General features: G+C 36.6%; 1 protein-coding gene across 30 annotated transcripts in view; it reads left to right on the forward strand.

Moving 5' to 3' along the window:
• Positions 1-23,011, forward strand: part of NRXN1 (neurexin 1) — a 633,554-nt gene that overhangs the window by 529,999 nt on the left and 80,544 nt on the right. For 18 of the 30 annotated variants that reach the window (XM_048936787.1, XM_048936790.1, XM_048936793.1 and 15 more), the window contains 2 exons: positions 15,375-15,464; positions 16,920-17,239. In XM_048936787.1, the coding sequence (XP_048792744.1) occupies positions 15,375-15,464; positions 16,920-17,239 (410 nt within the window). The remainder of the gene's footprint in view (positions 1-15,374; positions 15,465-16,919; positions 17,240-23,011) is intronic. The other 12 variants (XM_048936796.1, XM_048936798.1, XM_048936800.1 and 9 more) reach the window with 1 other exon arrangement.

The raw sequence follows: 23,011 nt of genomic DNA on the forward strand, positions 1-23,011 counted from the left end.
TTCTAATTTTCTTTTACTATTAGAAGATGTACACTTCACCGGTCTGGGAAAATGTATTGGAACAAACTACGTGACATTCATTCTAAAGCCACAATAATCACCATTTATTGTGAAGGATTTTCAGAATTGCTTTTCCATGAATAACCTTACGCTTCATGCTGTCACAGGGAATTTGTCCAATGCTGAGACTTTTTTTAAAAAAAAAAAAAAAAAAAGCAAAGGCACAACCAAGCAGTGTACCAGAGGGAACCTACTCTTCTACATTACAGGATTTCCATCATAGATGCAGAGTTGTTTGGATAGAAGGTGATCTGTTGTATGTTGGCCTACTGGCCTATGGTTTCAAACACTGCTGGAAATACTCAGCAGTCTGGAAGATGTAGCCTGCTGTAGGCAAATACCTATAACAAAACTTTCCCAGTCATATCAGAGCCCTGGACAGCCTTTGAAAATCATAACTAAGTTACAGCTGTCCTCATGTGCCCCATGGTACAGCACACGTTGTTAGAGCTGTGTCTGACAGACCTAGATCTGACAGCACAGACATCTCTCATGCAATTCACACAGTGATTGACCAAAACACTACTACTGGAACAGATGTATCTCTGTGATCGGGGAGTATAAATTATGACTGAGTGCGTACACCAAAGAGGAATCTATGCAACAGTCCGTGTACTTTGGCAGAAGATCAAACCACAGGCTGACAGCATGGTTAGTGCCAAGTACCTCTGCCGTATGGCAATTGGCAGCTGAAGCTCTTGGGACTTTTGTATGATACATAATATTTCTGTTTGTTGTTGCCATTGGTTTTTTGTTGTTGTTGTTGCTGTTTATTTGGTTTTATCACTTAAAAACATGACGGCACATGTGTTGCCTCCAGGTCTGTGGGCTAAATAAGAGTGCTAGGTGAATGAGACGTTAAATGCTTCTCTTGGTCTCTATATTGTGGAAACTAGTCAGTGTATCTGCCAGCTAACTTAGCTCCCAAGAAGCTTAGTTGGCACTCTTAAAATCAAGGGTGGCAATTCTGCTGACCTTTTTTCTTCTTACAGCAGAAATGTTGAGCTCAACTGTTACATGATCATTGTGGCCAAGACAGCTACCTAACATGGTATCTCCCACAAGGTCTTCCCAAGTCTCACACAACAAACCAAGAAGGATTCTTCTAGTTGGCTCAGTCTGTACTTGTGACAAGAACTTATCTTCCAGATCCTCTAGGACCTGCTTGTCATGACAGTATAATGTTCCCAGTTTATATATGAGAAGTTGATATCTCTCATCAGGACAAGGACAGGTGATCTAGATCTTCTTTCTCCTAGCTGCCTGCAAAATAGCTCATCCATGCCATGTATTATGTGGGTGGTTGACAATAGACATCCATGACAATACCTGCTTTGCTATCTGTTTCTTTAATTCTCACTCAGAGGCTCCTGCATTGACACTGCTGGATCCCATGAAGCATTTGCTAAGGTCAGGCAAAATAGTTTGACTGGATCATTCTTTTTCTCTTGTCATATAATCCTGCATTTTTTATTCAGTAGTACAAGTAGTAGCATGCCCTATTGGGTATCTGTATTTAAAAACTTAAATTTAAAAAGTTTAGGGACAGAGATAAGCTGTCTTGCCTTCTGATCCCACAGATTCATTACAAATATATTGCTTCCTTCAGAGTTTTGAAGATCTGGATTGGGAAGAGATACATTCCCATTAGTCAGTCTTCTCTCTTGGATCGTCATCAGCTTTACTACAAAGTGGCCTGAATTCTTTCCACGATCATTTTATGTCCAATATCCTCTGGTTTAAAATTTATTTTGTTTACTTTGAAAGATTTTTTTAGATAGAGTTTTGGCAGTTCTACATGTATTTTTATGTATGTTTCTAATTCTGAAATGTATTGTTTTCTTGCTGATCAGATTTGCTCTTTTTCTTTCTTTCTGTAATATAGTCTGTGATGGCATAGCTATTCAGGCTAGTGGGTCTCACTCTGTGTATCTTAACCTTGCAAGTACAAGTCCAAATATATTTTTTATGCTTTTATCTTCAAGAATTTCCAAATGTCCTTCCTGGCTGAGTCCATCAATCCCTCAGACTGATTACATAATGTAGTTTCTTTCATTTTATCAAATTTCGTTCTTTTGAAATCAAGAATCTGATTTGTAGGCTTATTTTTAGTTGTCCTTGTATTAATTTGAATCAACTCATGATCACTCAATCAAAAAATGTCACCTACAATTAACTTTTCTCTATTGCTTTCATTACATATTCAAAGTGAAGCTAAAATAGCATTATTTCTTATTTTTTTCTACTGAGCAGATTCTTCAATGAGTATTATAGGAAGTCTTTCTCTACTTGTATTTGTACACTTACGTTTGGCAGTAATGTAATTGGAAAAGGTGTTTTAGCAGTAAGTAAAACAATTTGAAAATAAGGCAAAGAAAAATGTGAAACTCACTTCAGCAAGTCCTCCAGAGTATAGTAAGGTGTGAGAAACTCATTTAGCAGGAATCAAAATAGATTAAAAATTAATCAGACTTGCTGAGACAGAAACCAGCATTTAAGTGATGGATGTAACTAGGCCAGCATGCTCCCTTACCTTTGTTAATATGTAATTACACAACTGATTTCTTGCATCTTTTTCTGATGGGTGAAGCTGTGACTGCTGTTTGTATGATCAAATGTATTTTCCAGCTCATAAATAGGACCCACTTTCAGTGTGATTCTATTCTTCATGTGAAAGATTGATTTTAACAGAAACGGTGGTCTGTTTTCCCATTCTCTTGGGAGACCCCAGTCAAAGTCCCCCAAAATCAAAGTTTGATGTCTGCTTGTTTTCTTTTCTTTTCTTTTTAAAAAAGCACTGATGCCCTTAGAGAGATTATGAAATTGATATATCCTTCTGTCTTTTGTAGTTAAAGAGCCTAGGTAATACCCAAACAAGACACTAAACTCTCTTTTCAAAAAGTGGTTCCCAAGTCAACTTTTTAATTTGACAGCTTATCAGGATTTTCTGTCAGATAATGATATATAATAATAGGTAATGCTTCTCTAAGTCAGCAGACAGATCTTTCCTTTTTCTTTATTTTTCATCTTGGATATCCTGGTGAAATACAAAGGCTCATCCCTTCTTAGAGTTGATAGATCCTGTAATTAAATTCAAATCTTGATAAAATGTGTGGTTCAGTTGTCATTGCTTGATCACAGAAGGCATAACACCTTTCAGTTAAATACAGCACGATGGCACAAATGCATCCAGATTAGAAAGGAAAAGAAAATTTCAAATGAGCAGTGAGTCAGAAAGAGGTGTTCAGAAATATTAGATGAAACTGATAGCTTTTATTTTTATTTCTTGTTGCGAAGGATGGTGCCAGAATTAAGACCACAGGATGTGGGAATTCAAGTTAAAGGAAGTAGAAAGTGGAAGTGAAAAGAGGCCTGACAATGAGACATGGCAAATATATCACAGCAGGTCACATTCACTTCTTCAGGAGTGCCATTATTAGCAATCCCATTAAAAATCAGATCACAAAAGATGAAACATGGCCAATACGTAGGGAATCATTTCCACACTTTTATTTCATTCGAACCCAACAGGCACATTTTCCATGTAACCTACAGTATCGCTACTTATCCAGTGCAGCAGCATAAATGGAACATGAGGTATTAATGTGGAGTTGGTTAAAAAGAAAAACATATATATATCAAATTACTTAACGAGCAATTTTAACTACTTGGCAGCTTTTTTACAATGTATTACTTTTTATAGAATGAGTGTATTAACATATATTTGTCAGTCTTTTCTTTCCCAGGGAAGGACCATGTTGTCAAATCCAAACTATTCCAATTTCCTTTCAGCCTGCATTTTGACAGTTCATAGCTGTCTTGTTTGAGTTTACACAGGATTTTATTTAACGCATCACTCACTAAGCCAAACTAATATCCAGTAAATTCAGTAAAATTACTAGTGTGTAACAAATACTAATGTGAACAAGCATTGATAGGGTTGTAACTGCCCCTCATTTTAGATTACTTACTTGATGGGCACACACATGCATTTCCTCTAATACAGATGCTGATGCTGTCATTGGCTGATAGAGCACACAAGAGAACAGCAGGATGTACTTCTACTGTGTGTTTCTCTTGTGGTGCAGTTTGTTTCCATTAGCTCCTGGAGCAACACTGAAGTGAGCCTGAAATGGGAACCTTTCTCAGAACAGAACAAATCAATGCAATGTTGAGCATTTGAACTGGACAATCTATCATACAGAAAACAAAATTAATTTTTTCTGCAATGCCATTGTGTTTTAGATGCTCTCAGAAAATGAGATATTTTTTTTATTTGAGACATATTTGTGCATGTGTCCCCAGATATATTTTGCTGGTATTGTGAAGAATGACAGCAAAATAGTACTTTATGTCTTCAGGATAAGAACTTCCATTAAACTATTTCAGAAACAGTCACTGTGATTCATACTGCAGCAGGGCAAACAGCAACTTGCTCTGTCCTAGATAGGTTTGCAAAAGACTGAACTGCTTTAACTAGCTATTTATGAATAAACAAATCATTGCTGTCCTGAATGAGCATATACCTGCTTTAGACTCTCTTACTCTGTTTTGTAGCATGTGAACTCAGAACAGAATTTTAACATTTTAGTAGCTATATACATCTGTCCCATCATCTTGCTGTGTGGTTTGCTTTCTGAAGTCTCAAGCTCAATCAAGTTAAAAAAAAAAAAACAACAAACAACCTAAAAACTATGGTGTGTACACTTTCAGAATAACACTTTCTTAAACAGTTTTGTGATTAGTGGCAACTGAGTTCCAACCACTTCAGTGGTTGTAATCTACTATTGTATTATATCATGCATGGAAAAGTTCCGACCCCTTGAGCAGAGAGTCTTTTCTTTTGCAGCTTATCCTGCCTAGCAGAAAAAAATGACTTGCCTGTATGATCTATACAACCAGGAGCCATTATAAACTGCACAACAGTCAAGGTTCTTAACCATCTCAAAGACATCTGAAGCAAGAAATCACATGCCTATTGTTGTATCAGAAGCACAATACATAGGAAGCACATCCAGATTTCAACCCCGTATAAGCAACAGTTAATTGAATTAGAGGCAATGAAACTATGGTTTTACAAAACTGATATGTGAATATAATATAGGGCAAAGAGTATTTTCCTTGATTGTCTCAGTGACGAGGAGAGACAAGAAAAGAAATAGGTTGAGCCTGACTCCAAGACCTCTGCCATGATTTTGGGGTTTTAGAATCATGGAAGAGTCTTCAAGAAAGGAGTTCTGCTGGGGCTTGATGGGACACACCTGTCTCAACAAGGGAGATGTTTTTTGGTACATAACCTGGCAAAACTGATAGAGAGGGAAGAGTTCAACTTCTCAGGCATAAACTGGAGAAATCACTCTGGTGTGATGAGGAAGGCTGGGAAATTCCTAGATGGCGCTGAAGATAACATCTTGTCACAAGTACTAAGTGAGCAAATAGAAAAAGAGCTGATAGGTAAATTGGTATCTATAAAATTGATTAGCAGTAAACATAGGTAATTTTTTGTCAATAAACTTAATATTGCATGCCCTAAATAGTTACCAGTGAGGAGCATTCGTCAACTGGAAATATATCCAGTGGGATTTTACAGGGCTTGAAAATATTTGGCACTTTTATAAGCATCCTGGAAGTCTGCATAATATTTGTCACTGAAAATGTGTGGCTGTTAGGAAGACCCAAAAGAAGCAAACAACCCGGGCCATTCTGTGATTCTGTGAAACAAAAAGCCAAATGTAAGTAGGGGACAGGGCAGCTGTATTTTATTTTAGCTCAGTTGCTTGGGAAGCCAGACTGTAGCAGTGCTAAACGGTAAGACATGGATCTAAGAGCAAAGAATAGAAGTTATGACAATGTAGCAAGGTGCAATATCCTGGAATTGTATGATTCTGAGAAGTCTAGTGGTTTCATCTTCCAGCTGCTCAGCATGAAATATCAGGTGTTTCTGTGGCAAAAGAGATTTTGGAAATTGCTCTGAGGGCAAAGAAGACTGAAATGTAAGAACATCTGAGGATTTAGTCACCCTACACAACAATTAGAAAATAGGCTCTGGAACAGGTACAAAGTTTGTACCTGTATCTGGTGCCTGTGGTGCTATGGAAAAAAAGTAGTGTGTGTTTATTTAAAAAGAGCCTACAAGAGGTTATTTCTTTGTTGCTTTATAGTGTTGAATAAAAAAGTAAGAAATTTTCGTAAGTACTTTCAGAAGGTGAAAACACTGGGTGCTTACAATGCTCTTCAGCCGTTCCTGGAAGTCATAAGCAGGACTAAGAAATTGAAACAAGAAATAGGCAGTGTGATTTCAAACTCATTGCTGAATGATTTTCTTTTACTGTGTATCATTGTGTCAGTATAAGATATTTCCTGGAAGAGCTGTTTGAAACCATTTCAGGTTATGAAATAACCAAGTAATAGATTTTTGGCTGAACAGAGAATGAAGTGGGTAAATCTTAATATCCTGTGATACATAGATCAGATCATGCTTCTGTCTATATTAGAAACTTATTATAAATATAAGAATACTTAAGTGGTATGCTAGCATTGTTTTCTTAATGGAGATGTAATTATACCTTATGAATTAAGCGAGTCATGCCAGAAAAAAGAACACATTTCTGAGTATAATTTCTGCTGGAAATATGATAATATTCTTATCTAATTCTTTCAACATTGTGGAGTTCACTAGATTTTTAAAAGGTCAAGTGGTTTCCTGAGAAAAAGTGGAAGTGTAAATTGTGCTAGCAGAGCTATTTTCTTTCAAAATTTGTTCTTTCCTCTATTTAACATTTCATAAGTGCTTCAAAGCAGAAGAGTCTACCTTTTGCATACTATGTCAGCAAACGTATTCTTGTAAGAGAAAGTGAAAAATTAAGTGACTTTTGACTATTGTTTATGCATTTCCTTGCGAATCCATATACATTAACTCTGAAAATCAGAGTGATAAATTCAGATATCCACAGAAGTAAGCTATCAACTTTGGATTGTCCATCTATAACGTGGCCTTGTTAGCTTTAAGACAGAATCCCATGGAGGTGTGTTTTGGACAAGAGCTTAAAGGATTTGGATATGTTAACTAGTGCAGATCAGATCCATGTGTTAGATGTGGTTGGTATTGTGGTTGGTATGTGGTTGGAACAGGTGGCTTTCCCATCTTGATCCCAAAGGCTGCCTTGAAAGGAGCTGTGACCTCATAACATCCAAGCTCTGTAACCTCAAAGACCTTTTTAGACCATGACACAGCAATCCACTTGAGAACTTGCTTTTGTGGTTGATGTTCAGCATGTCTTTAAGGGCCTTTGAATAATAGGGTGCACTGAAATAAACTTTTTCAGCAGGAATGATTGGTGACATCAGTATATGTCTCACCTACCTCCCTCCTCTTTCAGTCACTTTATGTAGTAGTGGGATAGTCATCTGTTTCTATTATTTACAGTTTCTGTTTCTGTGCTCTGCCAAAAGCATTCAAAAAAAAAAATCTGAAAAAATTGTGTGTACAAGTTTAAACCTTTCAATTTGGAATAGATTATTCCTTTATAGTAAAATGTCTGCAAGGCATAAATACACAAGTTGAAATGCCATATTTAGATGGAACTGAAATTGCAGAGCTTGCTTTGGCCAAGGGCTACTTTTTTGCTGCACTGCTGACACAGAACAGATTCTCCTCTCTTAAATGCCATTTTCTATTTATGTTTGGTGCACTTGGTTTCTTCTGTTGTCAAAGGCTTGTCCAAATAGTGACCTCGTTTTTCTTGTTATGGGCTTGTATATAATCATGCGTGTCCATTGGCAAATGAGTTGAATCAGCTTCAGTAGACGTAATGAATGTGACAAAGCACCTGTATGGTCCAGGATGTTGAGACACAGTGGCAGTGATGAATTCTAGCATTATTGTTTCATGAAAGAGCACAAAAACAACACTTATAAATGTTGCAGTTGCAGTTTTTCTGCTGTTTGTGAGGGTTGATGCTGATTGCTTTGGCTTTTGTGTGTGTGTGCTTCTGGTCACGTGGTGAATGCAAAATTATTTTCAGTGTGCCTTGCATTGACTCCAGTTTACTGGAGCAGTTCAATTGCAGTGGATTTGATGAACACAGCTGAAGTCCAAACTCTTATTTTCTCTCATGAATTGCATAACCAAGAACAGATTTTATCCTCAGAAGATGTTGCTGGTTTGTTGGTTTCTTTTAGTTGCTTCAAATAATTTTTAGTGTTGCAAATGGTCGAGAAATAATATATGGAAATCATACAGAATTTCCCAAAGTCTTTCACTAACTATAAAAAATTCAATCATATGAGCAATGCCCTTTGAATGGTGTGACCTATTCTGTCCTCAGTACTTGCAATGTGGCTTAAACTTAATGAGGAGGCATGTGCGTAGTTAATAAGACCTTTCTTATTGATGGCTTCTACCTGCATACTAGATACTCGTGGGATTACAGACCAATAGAAATTTAAAATAAGAGCTGAGCACGGTGTTTTCCATTTGCCATTGTTCATTTATATTATGTGAGTATTATTTCTGTCAAGAGACATTCTATATAGTGGCTATTTGCTAGCTAGCATGAAATGAAGATCATCCAGATTGCGACCTGGGCAGAAGCAGTTGCTGTCTCTGACCTAGCTAATTTTAGATATGGTAGGGCTGAAATACTCTCCAATTTCCAGCCGTTGAAAAACTGTTGATTAAGAAACTGCTTACGGTCAACTTATGGTTAAATATCTATCAAAAAAGTAACCTTAAATGCTGTGACGTTGTGATTTGGAAACAGTTCAGAGTCCCTTTTTACCTTGGAGAACTACAAAATGTCACTCTTTGGAGTGATGTGAAGCATGGTACTATACTTATAACAATTCATTTTTTATACCTTAATCTTTCTCTTTAATGATTTCTATCAATTTTCCTGCCTATTTTAGCAGCAGCCATGCAATATTAACCCCTACAAATGCTGCATGGGCAGTACAAAGGATCTTTTTATAATACCTGATAAGAAAATACCTTTAATTTATCAGACAAGTCATGTGTTTTCTTATCTCCTTCTTGTTGCTTTTCATCTTCTCTTGCTTGCTTTTGATATAATACACCAATCTTATAGTAAGCCTTTGCACTAACCAAGACAGATATTGCATTATGGTGAGGAAGTGAAAGTCAGGAAGAGTGCACTCTTAGTTTAATTATTAATTATTAATTAATCTAGAGAAAAATAATGTTTAAAAAAAAAAACACACAAAGGGTGGAAGGCAGTTGATTTCAGAAGAGGGGTTTGCATCTTTCTGAGTGGTTAATGGTCATTCTCAGTTTTATCTTGAATAAAGTTGCAAAAACATGGTTTAAAATTAGTTTGCTTAATGCACAAGCATGAAGCGAGGAACTTGCAGGTGACCATAAGATGTTTCAGTACCGTTTGTAGTATCAGTGGAATGGGAATCAAATTATGTGTACATCACTCAATAAATACAGTAAGCGGATTCTCCTTTCAGAAAACCTAGGTTGTTGCTCTGTAGTTGGTTGTGTTATAAGCTACCAATGTCTGATTTCACCGTGCTGTAAAGACTGCTGTCATTCTGCAAGCAGAATATTCTTTAGGGGTACTTACTGTGTATTATAAGGAATTTTGAAGTTCCTCTAGAGAAAAAAAGACCATATTATACTATGGTCATTTAACAGGAACTTGATGGATTTGACATGTTCAGGTTTATAGAAGTCATACCACATAGTAGTTTGATTTTTTTTTTTTATAGGTTAGTTCTTCTGTAATAGTGTGAAGCATTGTAGAGTTGAAGCCTTTCTTATTTGCTACAAATTCTTTCTCTAACTTTAGAGCTTTTTTGTACTTCAGTCATCTAACCAAGCTGACTGTAAGTTTTGTTCAAGATACCCAGTGGGAAAAAATAAGCATTCTAGAACTGTGTCTACCTTTTCTTTGAACAATGGAGAAAGCCCACATCAGCCTTTTGGATCTGTAGCTCCTCAAACAAGTCTTTAAGGCTGACCGCTGCATACTTCTCCATATTGCTCAATTCCTCCTCCTGTTGTGTGTTGTGCCAATGTACTTCAACAGCAGACAAAATATATACAGCTTTATCTGATCCATCCAGAACTTTCTTATTGCTAGGTCAAATACTTACTAATGAGTTTATTATTTATTATCCTACTTAATAAGTTTATAAATGCTCAGCAAAAATATGACAGTGTCAGTGCATCACACAAGCCCAGTGATTTTCTGGGATTGACCTGGACCCCTTGTCCTCTGTCTGCCACATGCAACTCAGTTTTATGCCTGAATATACTGGAATAGAAAAGGTGATACTTTGTTTGCAGGCATAAAGGCAAGCTTACTGATGGCTGCTGCTGATGAGATGCTTGTGTGTGATAGCATGGCTATTTGCAAAGGCAACAGGCAGTCTGGGATGTGCTACAGAGTACTTAGAAACTGAGTTTGTTATAGGAGTGAAGCTTGCTATAGGCCTGTAATAGCAGGTGAAGGAAGGTTAGCCCAAGGATATCTATCCTACATGGAAACTCTGGGAATGTACTCTGGACCTGCAGAGTCTGTGTGAGTAATCATTGTTAGTTTGAGTGATCTCTCTAAAGGGCCTTTGGTCAAACAGAGCAATGCAGCCATTGAGTTCCTTAGATGAAGGTTAAGGATGGTATGAAACTCAGTATAGTTTTACTGAATGTCTGTATACTGGATATTCAAAACTTATTACAGTCAAAATTTGTTGCATTGTTAACATCAACTTATGTCTTTCACTGTATGTGAAACTGAAAGCATTCACATACAGCCAGTGCATGGGACCGGTGTGAACAACAGCACGACGCTGTCATGTGTGTCATGCAGATGTTTATGCATACAATTGATAGCACTTAAAACATCATTTCCTCTTTTGCTGGGAAGTAGCACATGCAGAATCATGTTGTACAGATTTTAGTCTTTGTGTTTACAGTTTATTTCTGTATTAACTTTTTTTTTGTACACAAGTGTATGCATAATAATAGTAATATGTGATTTAAGAGAACTTCACCATCTATCTTTAATGAGAGTGTGCTTTTGTTACCTAGCCTGGCCAAGTGTGGACAGTTTGCCTGTGTACCACAGAGTCACAGTGGCTTCTTCCCATGCTGTGCAGTTGACACTTAAGTCAAATTTCATCTTTAACTGCATCTGGAGAAATGGTATGGGCTTCTGCCTTCCTCTTGCAGATGTCAGGGGAGACATAATTCAGAAGTAGCAGTGTCAAGATCATGATGAGCAAAACCAGGGAGAGGGGGTTGTTTGTAAATGGAGATAGACATCAGTTTCTTCACTTTGTTATTTATTTCCCTAGCAGATCACAGAAACTAACAAGGTGAATTTTTATTCTGTTAAAGGGCTTGTTTCAAAGAAAATATTCTCTAGATTTTATGTTGTTCTTCACAGACTCTCAATTTTCAACCTTCTTACTCTTTTTCAAGGATGCTACTATTTCACATCAATAACTGACACCTTTATTTCAGAGAACAAAATAGAATTACACTTCAGCACTGACAATATAATAAATCAGGAGGGATAAAATACATATTAGTGAAGTTCATGTAGTTGGTTTGTCCATGATGACCTATAGATATAAAGGTATGATTAAGTTTTTTTGGGACTGCTTCTTCTCAATCTTGCACAAGATTTAGCTTCAGCTCAAAGATTTGACCTTTTCTGCTCCTCTCTGCTTACCTTGATTCTTTGAAATTACTGTTATTCCCTTGAAGTCTTTCTGCTCATACAGAATTAATACTTTGTTGTGACAAAATAATATCTACTTGGTAGAAGAATGATTCCATCTAGAGTTCAGTTGGGTTAAACATGGTGCACATCTGAGTGAATCATTTTTACCCAGGTTTTTTGATCAAATAAATTTTGGCAATCTAATCACAAAGTGTCCTGCTGGGTAGTTACATACCTGCTTACAATTATAGTCTGGGCAGCTCAGTTGTTTCTTATGAACTATGTTTGAAAAGCGTGCCTAACAAAGCACTTTGTCTTTCAGAAGAGTAACAGAAATAAAGTGTCAAAGACAGTTTTAGTCAGAGTATTAAAATATTTATTAAACTTCTTGGAAGTATTTTTAGTGAATAAGTTCCTTGTGGTTCACCCTATTGTTAAAAGGAAAATAAAGGAAGCATGAAAACATGCATGGAGTACTCCTGAGGAAAACAATACGTAATATGTTTACGTTTTCTCTACAAGCAATAAGATTACCATAGAATTCAGTGGGACTATCCAGATTCACTGTAGCTAAGTGTATGATCCAAAACAGCTGTTTAGGAAGAAGCAGTTACTGAAAGCACATGGGTTTTCTTGCACTAAGATTTTTGTTGCTTTTAATGTTCTTTCCATTATTTTCAGTGCTGTGTATCATTTTTTGAATGTACTTGTCAAGTTACCTGTGAATCAACTAGTATCCTCGTCATTAAACCTGTGTTCTCCTTGAAACTATAGCAAGATAAGTTCCACACCATTTCCTTCTAGCCTTTCCATTTATATTATCTACTTGAAGAATTTAAGCTAATGTAATAATGTCAAATTGTGATGCATTTGACTACATGCTTTTCTTCTGATAAGAAATAGGCTAATGTAATCAGCAATTATTTTTTTGTGTGACCTTTACAAATCAAATGGTTATTTCCTTACTTTTCATTTGTATTTTGCTCCCAGTGGTGCAAGACTGCCACAGCATAAAACATAATTTATAGATAGAATCACGTAACGCTAGGGCTCAATATTCTCAAAAGCCTATGTACCACATGGACTTTCTAATGAAATAATTTAAAGAAATGTATAAGCTGGGCAATACTAAATTTACACTGCTAATTCACAGAGGAGTTTCCACTGCCAAGTACTGGAAGAGGAAGGAGCAATAAACTTGGTCTAGGATAAATCCAGTGGCAGTAATGGAATTACAGCAGAGAAATGCCTTAGTGGTAAGGATCTGTAGTGGTGACTACAGGCTGTCCTTCACTAAGCATAACAGATTTACACTCACTGTTTGTAACAGCATAGTATTTAGGCCTTCCTAGCATGGGCAGTTGCAAGCATTGTTTCATTTTGACATGACAGTGTGGTTCTTCTGCAGTCTAGGGAGCATTTGTTCATGAAAGGCACCCAGTTATTAACATTGGATGATCTGTGAATTCAGTGAGTTAATAATGATCTGCATCTTTGAGACATATTTGCATTGCTTTAATAGATTCTTTAAACGCCAAACCTTTTCTAAACAATTATTTAGCCTTTCCTCATAAAATAAAATAGTAGATTCCTCCCTCCTTTTGTTTAAACACAGATAACAAAAAACAAAAAAAGCATACCCAGCACCAGCAAATCCTCAGGATTTGTTCTAAGTTAAGGAAACTTTTTGGCAGTGACATGTTCTCTATCTTATTCTTTGAATTAACTGATCATGTTCTGTAATCTCACATCACAAGTCTTTTCCTGTACCATTCTATTTTTAAATTTTCATTTTCCCAAAATGTCAGAAAATGGAAAATTTCAGTAAAATATTGTTTTGTGGATAATATTTTTGAATGTTGAGAATAGAGCAAAATGTGCATATGGAAAGATAAGTATGTACATATTTTTATATATTCAACTGGGCATATACTCTAATGCATATAGAATTCATGTAGTATATTGGAAGATGGTTAGAGAAGGATATCCTCTCAAAAGATCAGCTTCTGGGATAGTGAATAATATACATTAAGTCAAATGAGGGAAACATGGTAAGCAACTCACGTCTCTGCAAAATAAATTTCTGCACAAAACCACAATGTTACTTGGTACAAAAGCTGTTGCTCTTGCTGTTTCTGAGATCTGTGGTGCCAGTTCCTCTTTGCAACACTGTGTTGCTGATAGCAGGTATAATTGTCTGACAAATGAGAAGATGGATTTCCTGAATTTGGGTAATACTTTGTTCTGTTAACTAGCAATAAGATCTTTCTAGCTCGTGTAAATGTATTTGTGAGCACTTCATGGGCTACTACATCTTCTACTTCCCATTCTAGTGCACATACAGGATGTGGTTCCTTGCTGGTTCAAGACAGTTTGTACATTAAAGCTAGCAAGATTGACTTTGAATTGGGTACTAAGTTAGGAATAATGGCCATTTACTCATCTAGCTTTTTTTATATATCAGGGTTTTCCTATTATGAACCAATACAATGGAGGAAAAAGGTACTGTTGGTCTAAAATACTACTGCTGCACAAAACCTGTATATCGAAGGAAATTATTAGGTTTACCATTCTCCTAAGAGAAATTTAAAATACAAGATGGTAATGGATGGTTTTCTGAATGATCATACCTGTATCATTAAAACCCAAAAATCTTATAGTTAAAAATAAGCATTTTGAAGTAGTTTCCTAATTATTCTTTGTTGTATGACATCTTCCTTACTATATTGCTGTTCTTTTATGCAGTGATTTTATTTCAAGCAATCAAAGATTGCTTAAATCTTAATGCTTAAATCAAGACTGGGAAAAGAGAGTTTGCAAATATGACAAGCTTGTGTTTTGCATTGCTGAGTTCTGGATTGCTCTTAATTTATGTCACTCCACTAAAGATGGCCTCTTGCTAAATTCTAAAGTGTTTCCACGTTTCAGAACAAAGTTACCTTTCAGCAAGTCACTTTTGTCAAAGCCTTGGTGTTCCTTCTAGACGTTGTCAGCCTGTCCTATGAGAATGTAAAAATGGTGAATACCATGGTCTGTTCTGTACTATTTATTTGGATTTCTGGAATTTGTTTAAGTGAAGCAAATAAGAATGTATTTTTTTCTGACTAGGGCATAAGGTTACGGCAGGTCTATTTGTAGACAGCAGAAGTAAGTGTGCCTTAAATGGTGATTAAGACTTGTGTTATTCTTCTTTAAATGACTAACCTGGAGTGAGAGGTTGGATGTCTTTGGAGAACTTAAACCTGTTTCACCTGAACATGTTTAACTAGTTAATAAGAAACATCAAAAAAGACAAAACCCTGAGGTCAATGATCATTTTTTTGTAAAGCCATTCTATGATGTTTAAATTTGTTTTTTGGGTCTGTCTCTAACATAAGTTTAATAACCTAGCTCAAATGCAGATTTCTAATTTTCAATTAACATAGGAATAATTTTGTTTGCTAAAATAAAATAAATGAATGAATGAAAAGTCTGAACCATGAAATGTTCCAGGTAGCGCTTTTTAAAATTCCAAATTTCAAAAAATCATGTGGCAACTGTATAGCTCAAGCTTTAAGTATTAACTTTTAACCTTTGACCTTACAGATTTTAACCAATGAAATGTCTCTTTAAACTTTAAAGGAAACAATGATAACGAGCGCCTGGCGATTGCTAGACAGCGAATTCCATATCGACTTGGTCGAGTAGTTGATGAATGGCTACTCGACAAAGGTAAAAAACATTGATTAAAACTTCAAATAAAAAAATAATTTGAACATAACCAAGTAGTGCTTCATTGTAACACTAATAAACATAAAAAATAAATTTCAGTAAAACTAAATTTAAAACAAATTTTAAAAAGTAAAATATAGAGTAATATTTGCATACCTTGTATAATAATTTCTATACATTTCTAGAAGTACCAGCTGTTTAATAACCTTACCCTGTTAACTTAAGGTTAAAGGGACTGTTAAATATAATCCACTAACTCAATCTATGAAGGTACGCATAGCAAACATTAACAAAAAATTATAAATCGTTCATAGATTATATGACATGCTCCAGCATCTAAATTATTAACTAAAAATATACGTAGTTACGATATCTTCATTACGGTCCTGAAAAAAAAATTTGCTTAAAGTGTAGGTATCTTAAATAGTGGGCAAGATGAATTGCCAATCAAAATGAAGTCCCTTTAACGTTTGCAACCTTCTAAGGGGATTTTGGAACAAACACTAATTAAAACAGAACTTAAAGTTGTGTGCATGCTTTTTGTGAGCAGAAACCAATTTGCTAAAGTGACTTCTATTTACTAAGAGTGGTACTGTTGCTGAGGATTTCTCTGTTGAATGGAAATGTGCCATGATTTCTCCATCGGTATGTGTATCATTTCTGAAGCCGCTTTTACATCTAAAATCTTTTATTTTAATTGATAGCCTTGCTGAAAGCCAATCACACATCTATTTTTGAATCTGCTTCTAAGATACTCAGTGTGAACCATGTGTTTCTTTCCAGTGTGTTTGTTGAAGGAAAATAAGCATTTAAATACAAAAAGGAAATCTTTAATTAAAAAATATAAATATTTCATTCACTTTTATAGAGATATGACAGATTACTGCATAACATCCTTTAAAAATTCTCTTAACCTAGTGACGTTTGCATACATATAAACTCTGTGTGTATACACATATTTGCATATGTCTATACATACATAAACTCATTTTAAAGCTGTAGACTCAATGCTGAATTACATGGAAAAATCTTTGGAATGTTGGCAGTCCTTGAAGAAAAAGTAATCTTAAGGAATTGCAATCTTGGCAACCTTGACATGCATGAAAAAGCTTAGCATTGCTTTCAGGTAAAAGGGAGAGGGGTGTCACTTGTAGTACTGAAAACATTTACAAATATATTTGATTGGCCTTTTAGCAAAAAAAAAAAAAAAAAAAAAAAGAGAAAAAAGAAAAGGGAAAAAAACCCGACAAAATATGGCAACTTTAGAACATGCAAATGCTCTCAAAATTTATGCATTTCATGGACACCTCATTAAAAAGCAATGAATTATGAGTCAAGTCTTTTTCTTATAGTTTATTGCTGTCATTATTCACTCCATGAAAATCTGTTATCATTCTTGTAGAGTGTTGTTTTCACAGTCAACATTTTTGCATGTATATAATATTATCTTCACAGGGCGTCAACTCACAATCTTCAATAGCCAAGCAACCATAAAAATTGGAGGCAAGGAACGGGGCCATCCTTTCCAAGGCCAGCTCTCTGGTCTTTACTACAATGGCTTGAAAGTTCTGAATATGGCAGCAGAAAATGATGCCAACATCGTGATAGAAGGAAATGTGAGACTTGTTGGTGAAGTGCCTTCCTCCATGACAACCGAGTCCACAGCCACAGCGATGCAGTCTGAGATGTCAACATCAGTCATGGAAACCACCACCACTTTGGCCACGAGCACCGCTAGGAGAGGGAAGGCCCCGACAAAGGAACCTATTGGCCAGGTTAGTCAGCTTCTTTATCTTTTGCAAAAGTTTTCACATCTTTTTGTATGGCTTCCTATATTGCATTCATTCTACGGATTCAGTTGTTCCCATTGAAGAAATGTCTGAGTTACTGATAAAAGTTCTGCACATGGCTCATGAGTGTGGTGTTCATCAGCATTTAGAAGGAAAAGAAGAACTTTGCTGTTTGTCTAAATTAGGCAGATTTCTCAGTTCACATTTTTCTTGTAATTGCTTTGCTGTCCATCTTCAGTGGTGCATTTTTAAAAAAATTTGATTTCTTCCTTTGATGGCTAGCATTGACTATTTTCAGCGTGGAATTGGATGTCTGGAATTAGAAATGATGAATCAAGTCATGTGTTTTTTCCAAGAGATAGAAAATGGGAATTGAACAGGAAGGAGGTGAGAAGACAGAAAAAAAACCCAAAAAACTGGAAAGTGGGAATTATCATTTCCCATGATTTAGCATCTTTCTGAGCAGTATTCCTCAGAAGAGGCAATGACTGCAAAGGGAATTAAGACAACTCTGAACTGTGGGAGACTCAGGCTTCAAGCCAGAGGCAGCTGTTTACTGTTTGCTGAGGTTATTTGCATCTCATGAATTTAGAGATATATTTAGTAGCTTTCATGTTTTGTCAGGATCTCTGTATAATATGTAGGGGATTTTGCTTTTCCCTCTCCTTTTTCAGAAAATTTGGGTTGTTGAATTAAGAGCTGCTGCTCTGAATAACAGCGTTCTGACTTCGAGCTTTAAAAATTTACCAAGACATTTCTCTGTCAGAGAAGATATTTTTAATATAATTATTCTGTGTGCTTGAAATATGTTTGAAAAAAAAACACCCAACACTGACAAATGATTTTCATGTGTTCACTTGGTTCACATCCTTGTTTGTGACCCACTATGCCATGAAGCTGTGACAGCTACACTCGGAGAGCCAAGTAGGGACAAAGGCAAAGAGAGTGTCACAAGCCATAGGGAGGAACAGGAGCATGATGTGATGAATGAGGTTAATTTCCTCAAGAATGGAGGAGAACATGATGGTTACATTGGGAGGCTGAGGTCAAGTTGCCTGTTTTCTGTGTAAAATCTCAACACACTGTTTGAATTTGATCAGGGCATTAAACCTGACAGGAGCTTTTCTGTCTGTATTATTCACGTACACTTTATACAAAGGATTGGAAACTGGAGTGATGTAAAATTTATTCTTTTTTAAAATGAGGAAGAACGTTTGAGTTGAAAGTGAGCATTTAAAAAGTCTTTTTTACTTGTCTTTTCCAGTAAACATGGTTTTATGCATTTTCCTTGCTTGCTTTGAGAATCCAAAGGAAAAAAAAAAAAGGAACAAAATGTGGCATGCACTGTAAGCACAGATTGCAGGCTTGTTGTTTTTTTTTTTAATTACTATTGCAGTAAGCTACAGTGTTTTTATTAAACAGGCAATAAATTTTCTTCATTATTAATTGTGTTTAAATAGCATCTCCCACTTCATTATCCAACTAGTCTGCTCGGTATTTTACTGCAATGACACAGAAGAAAACCAAATTTCCCAGAGAAAAGAGCAATCTAAAAGAACAGTGCATCCCTGCACAGTGGAATAGTTTGGGTGAAATTGATGCTCCCTCAAAAAAAAACTTAAACTAAATTTATCCTAACAATTCCCAGCCACTTTCTCAGGTAACTCCAAGGCACAGTTTGGGAGTAAGAGTGTAACAGAGACAGTTTATAGTTTGGACCTTGCATGATCTGTGTGTGATGGGAGTTTATTGGTACAATTGCTGTATAGGTTGGCATCAGTTGCCAGAAATATTTCCCACTGCTGTATTATATTTTTCTGAAGAGAGGAAATAGATAATTCTGGACAAAGATCTCCTAAAGATCTTCTGTTTCCAGACTGCAATGCCTATAATAAGGTGTGGCCATTATCAACTTCATCTATACTGCTTTTTTAGAGCACTTTGCCATTCCTTCAGCTGCTCCCGGCTGATCTGAGCACACCACAGTGCTGTGAGCACCTGCTTCCTAATGCCCCACCAGCACAGGGAGGTTCCAGGAGCATACGGATGTGCACAGCATCTCACCAAAGCACATCGCATGGGTGAAGGTTTAGAACAGTCTCGCTCATGTGTTAGCCTTCCTAAGTCCTTGCTGCAGCCCATATGAAGTAAGTTGGTAGGAATATTTCTGTATCTAAGAGCCTGAAATCAGCCTTTCCAGGGGAAGTGTTCGGTGTTAATGTTGTCAAAGCACATGAGATCCTGAGTCTACAACTGAGGCCTTCTTGCTATTAATAATCCACAGTGGCTTGCTTCAATATGTCTAAGCGCCCCGTCTGGTAGGATCTGTGTTGTCATTACAACTATACAGTTAATTAGTTAGGGTCTGCACTGTAATGTAGTTTGCAAACAGATCTATGATTTGATTTGAAAAGATTGATAATGTCCCAAAGTCAAAGCTGAAATTTGTCTGCAGTTTCCTGTGTTATTCATGCAACAAACTCAGACCTAGGAAGCTACTAAATCAAATTAAGTACATGATTTCTTCTCTTCTTTAATATCTGCTATCTTATTCCACCTGAAAGTAATAATTTATGTGCTAGTGCCCCATAGGACTCCCACGGGTCTGCTCTGCAGAGTGCTGAGTAATTACTTTGCATCTTGATGTCACTTGGAGATGAGGGCACTCATCCTCATGGAAAAGCTACTTTTACACTTTGTATTCTCTTTCATTTTTGTCCTTTAAACCTTTTAATGACCTTTATTTATACATAATCTCTGTAAAGTTGTCAACTGCATTGACATAATGTAATGCATTAAAAGAAAAGTTACCTTTCTGGCATTAATTAGGTTACTGAGGAAAACATGTTGCTAAAGAGGAATTGCTAATGGGAAAAAAAAAACCTTGCATTATTGCAAACCAGTGCATGACTTAATGAATAAAAGAAAGATCCAATTAGTCAGAAATTGTTTGCTCCATTTGCAGAGGTATTGAATTCAGTTAAGGACTGCAATACTTAAAGAAGATAATTTAAATCACTTTTTATAGGAAATGTTCTTTTAAGAAACCTGCAAGGTTAGTGCTTCAATTGATGGAGTGTGTTCTTTTCAGCAGGTGTCTAACTAATGCAGTGTATGATACAAGATAGACATGATACTTACAGAATGTATGTTGACTGCTGTTGTGAGTGATTTTCAGCAAATGAGATCTTAGTGCTTCCTTAAACAAATTCCTTTCTGTTAGGGACTCTGCTCTCAATGAAGGTTTGCCTGCTTGTAGGCGGTGTCGTATTTTAACAATGGATGCTTTGGTGGTGATAGACAACTTAATTATTATACTTGTAACTGTAGATTTTCAAAGTGGAAAATGGTACGTAAGACCTATTGAACATCAATGATAGGTGAATGCCTCATTTTCCTTAGTGCCCTGAGAATCCCACCCTTCTCTGTGATTATAATAGCATCTGCAGCTGTCAGCCTTTGTGCAAGGCACTGCATAAACACACGGGAAGTGACAGCCTCTGCCTCAAATAGCTTGCAGAATAAGCAAAAGGTATTAGGAAAAGAAGAAAAGAGAAAAAAGAAAAAAAAAAAAAAGGGAAATTAGGAAGTTAGTGCAGCGTTTCAGTGTTAAGCTATGTGCACATTTGCAGTCATCATGGGAGGAATAGTTTAGTGCTTGTTTTTTTGATACAGACTCTTCAGATGGTGGTCTCTGAGCTCCAGCTCTTAGTGATCCTGTAGGATCACCACATGCTTATGGTAGACTCTTTAGAGAAGACAGTTTACAGGCTGAGCTGCCCAGTCTGCCACCAGTTGGGCAATTGATGCGCAACCAGCATCTGATCAGTGATCGATAAAAGGTTTTCTCTGCTTTGCCATTGACACTTGGGAGAACCCAGAGCCACTGGAGCAGAAGCTGAGAATTCCTGGATAGCTCCTCCATTCCACCCACACTGGGCTGGAGGAAGCTCAAAGCAGGAAGAGAAGACCACCCACCTCCTTTTTGTAGCGAGATGCCCTACAGATTAGAAATATTTATCCTCTTTGACCTCTTTGAAAGTGTAGAGACATAATCTAGTTTTTTGGAAGGTATTCCTAAAATGTGGCATTCCTTTATGTGTGAGTAAAGAAATCCCCTACTTTTAAATGCTGTGAGAATGGAGCTCCTATGAAGTTAGAGCCTATATTGCTAACTTTGATGAGTTGCAAGTATACACAGGGGCTTAGGAATCATGAATTTGTTCTAAGAATATCATTTCCTTTATGAAGTTATTCAGCAAAATAATACTGTTATGTTCTTTCTTCTTTTTAACTTTCATTTTTGACATTCTCTAAAAGGCTCATTTGCAAGCTTTTCTATTCGAACATGAAGGTGATAAACTTCTTTTAAAACTGAAAATAAAGGAGATTCATATGTTGTATAACTCCAGGAGCCAAAATGTTAAGCAAAACACTGAGTACTGCAAGTCTTGCAATAAAAAATGCAGGAGTTGGCAGAAGCAGAAAGGCTTCAAAAGGACTTTTGAGTATGGGTTTTTCTTGAATGAAGATAGCACAATCAGGCCTCTAGTATCTCTTTGGCATGGCTGTGTGGATCTATATTAACTGGCAGTCATAAATGAAGGGATAGTAAATCAAGAATAATATGCTTGTTTCTTATCAGTTTCTAAAGATGTGATTATGACAGCATATCTACACACAGCACCCCCTGCTCTCGTGTGTTGGAAACCATTTCTGAAAGTAGTGTATAAAATAGGTTTTATTTTTTTAATCTTCCATAAGGGATTCTGGCAGTCCTCTTTGTCCTCATCAGAGTGGCTATTATTGATAACACTTAGCCACTTAACCAGCAATTAATTGCAATATATTGTGAGATGATTGCACGTTTTGGAACAATAAACCCTGATTTTTGGTCAAGCAAAATTAAATTGACTTTGTATTAAACTGATGAACAGAAATTTGGTCAGTTGCTCAGTAGGGCATACATCAGATGATGCATATGTTTCTTTACATGTATTGAAGCAGTGGGTTTAGGTGGTATTCACTGTAGCATAACAGTGATGGGCTTGGCTCAGCACCTTGCCCAGTAAGTAAAACCAAGCATTGAAAAAGACAGTGCAACTTCTTCCAGGGAACAAGCTCAATTTTTAAAATCTTACAGGAGTGTGTGAATTTGCGCAGAATATTAAATGGTATTTTTCTCCAACGTCATGGAGATGTACCAATGTGAAATCAGTGTAGTTAATAGGAGGAAGAGTATTCTCCACCCATCTCGGTTTAAGGTTATTTGCTGAAAGGTTTGCAATGTGTCCTTATGCACAGGAGGTAGGTTCTTTCTGGGTCTGCAATGCTGTTGCTTCTTCCTCTGGAAGGTCAGTAGGCAATGCTCTTCCCAGGGCTCTGGTAAATCACAGGATGCTCACTAGTGTATAATGAATCCCGGAGCATCAGGCGTCACAGTGATCACAATGCCTAGACATGACCCTAGATGACAGAAACTATGGCTCTACGTTGAACTATAACTAGAAGTATATAAATGGCTTAGTTCCTCTGCTGTCATGTGAGGTTGTTCTGGGGGCAAAAATAGTATCACGTATCATGCTGGTTTCGGCAGAATCCTGAAAACACAAGTGTTAACCTCAATGAGAGTTAAAAATTCTGTGCATATGTTGGGGCTGAGCTATTCAGGGTCTGCCTTCCTCTTGCAGCTGATCTGCACTGAACAGTCCTATCTATGTTAACAGGGGAGTGCAATTCGAGTAACTGGGACATATC

Source organism: Lagopus muta, chromosome 2 (genome assembly GCF_023343835.1).
Source record: "Lagopus muta isolate bLagMut1 chromosome 2, bLagMut1 primary, whole genome shotgun sequence".
NCBI classification, from domain to species: domain Eukaryota; kingdom Metazoa; phylum Chordata; class Aves; order Galliformes; family Phasianidae; genus Lagopus; species Lagopus muta.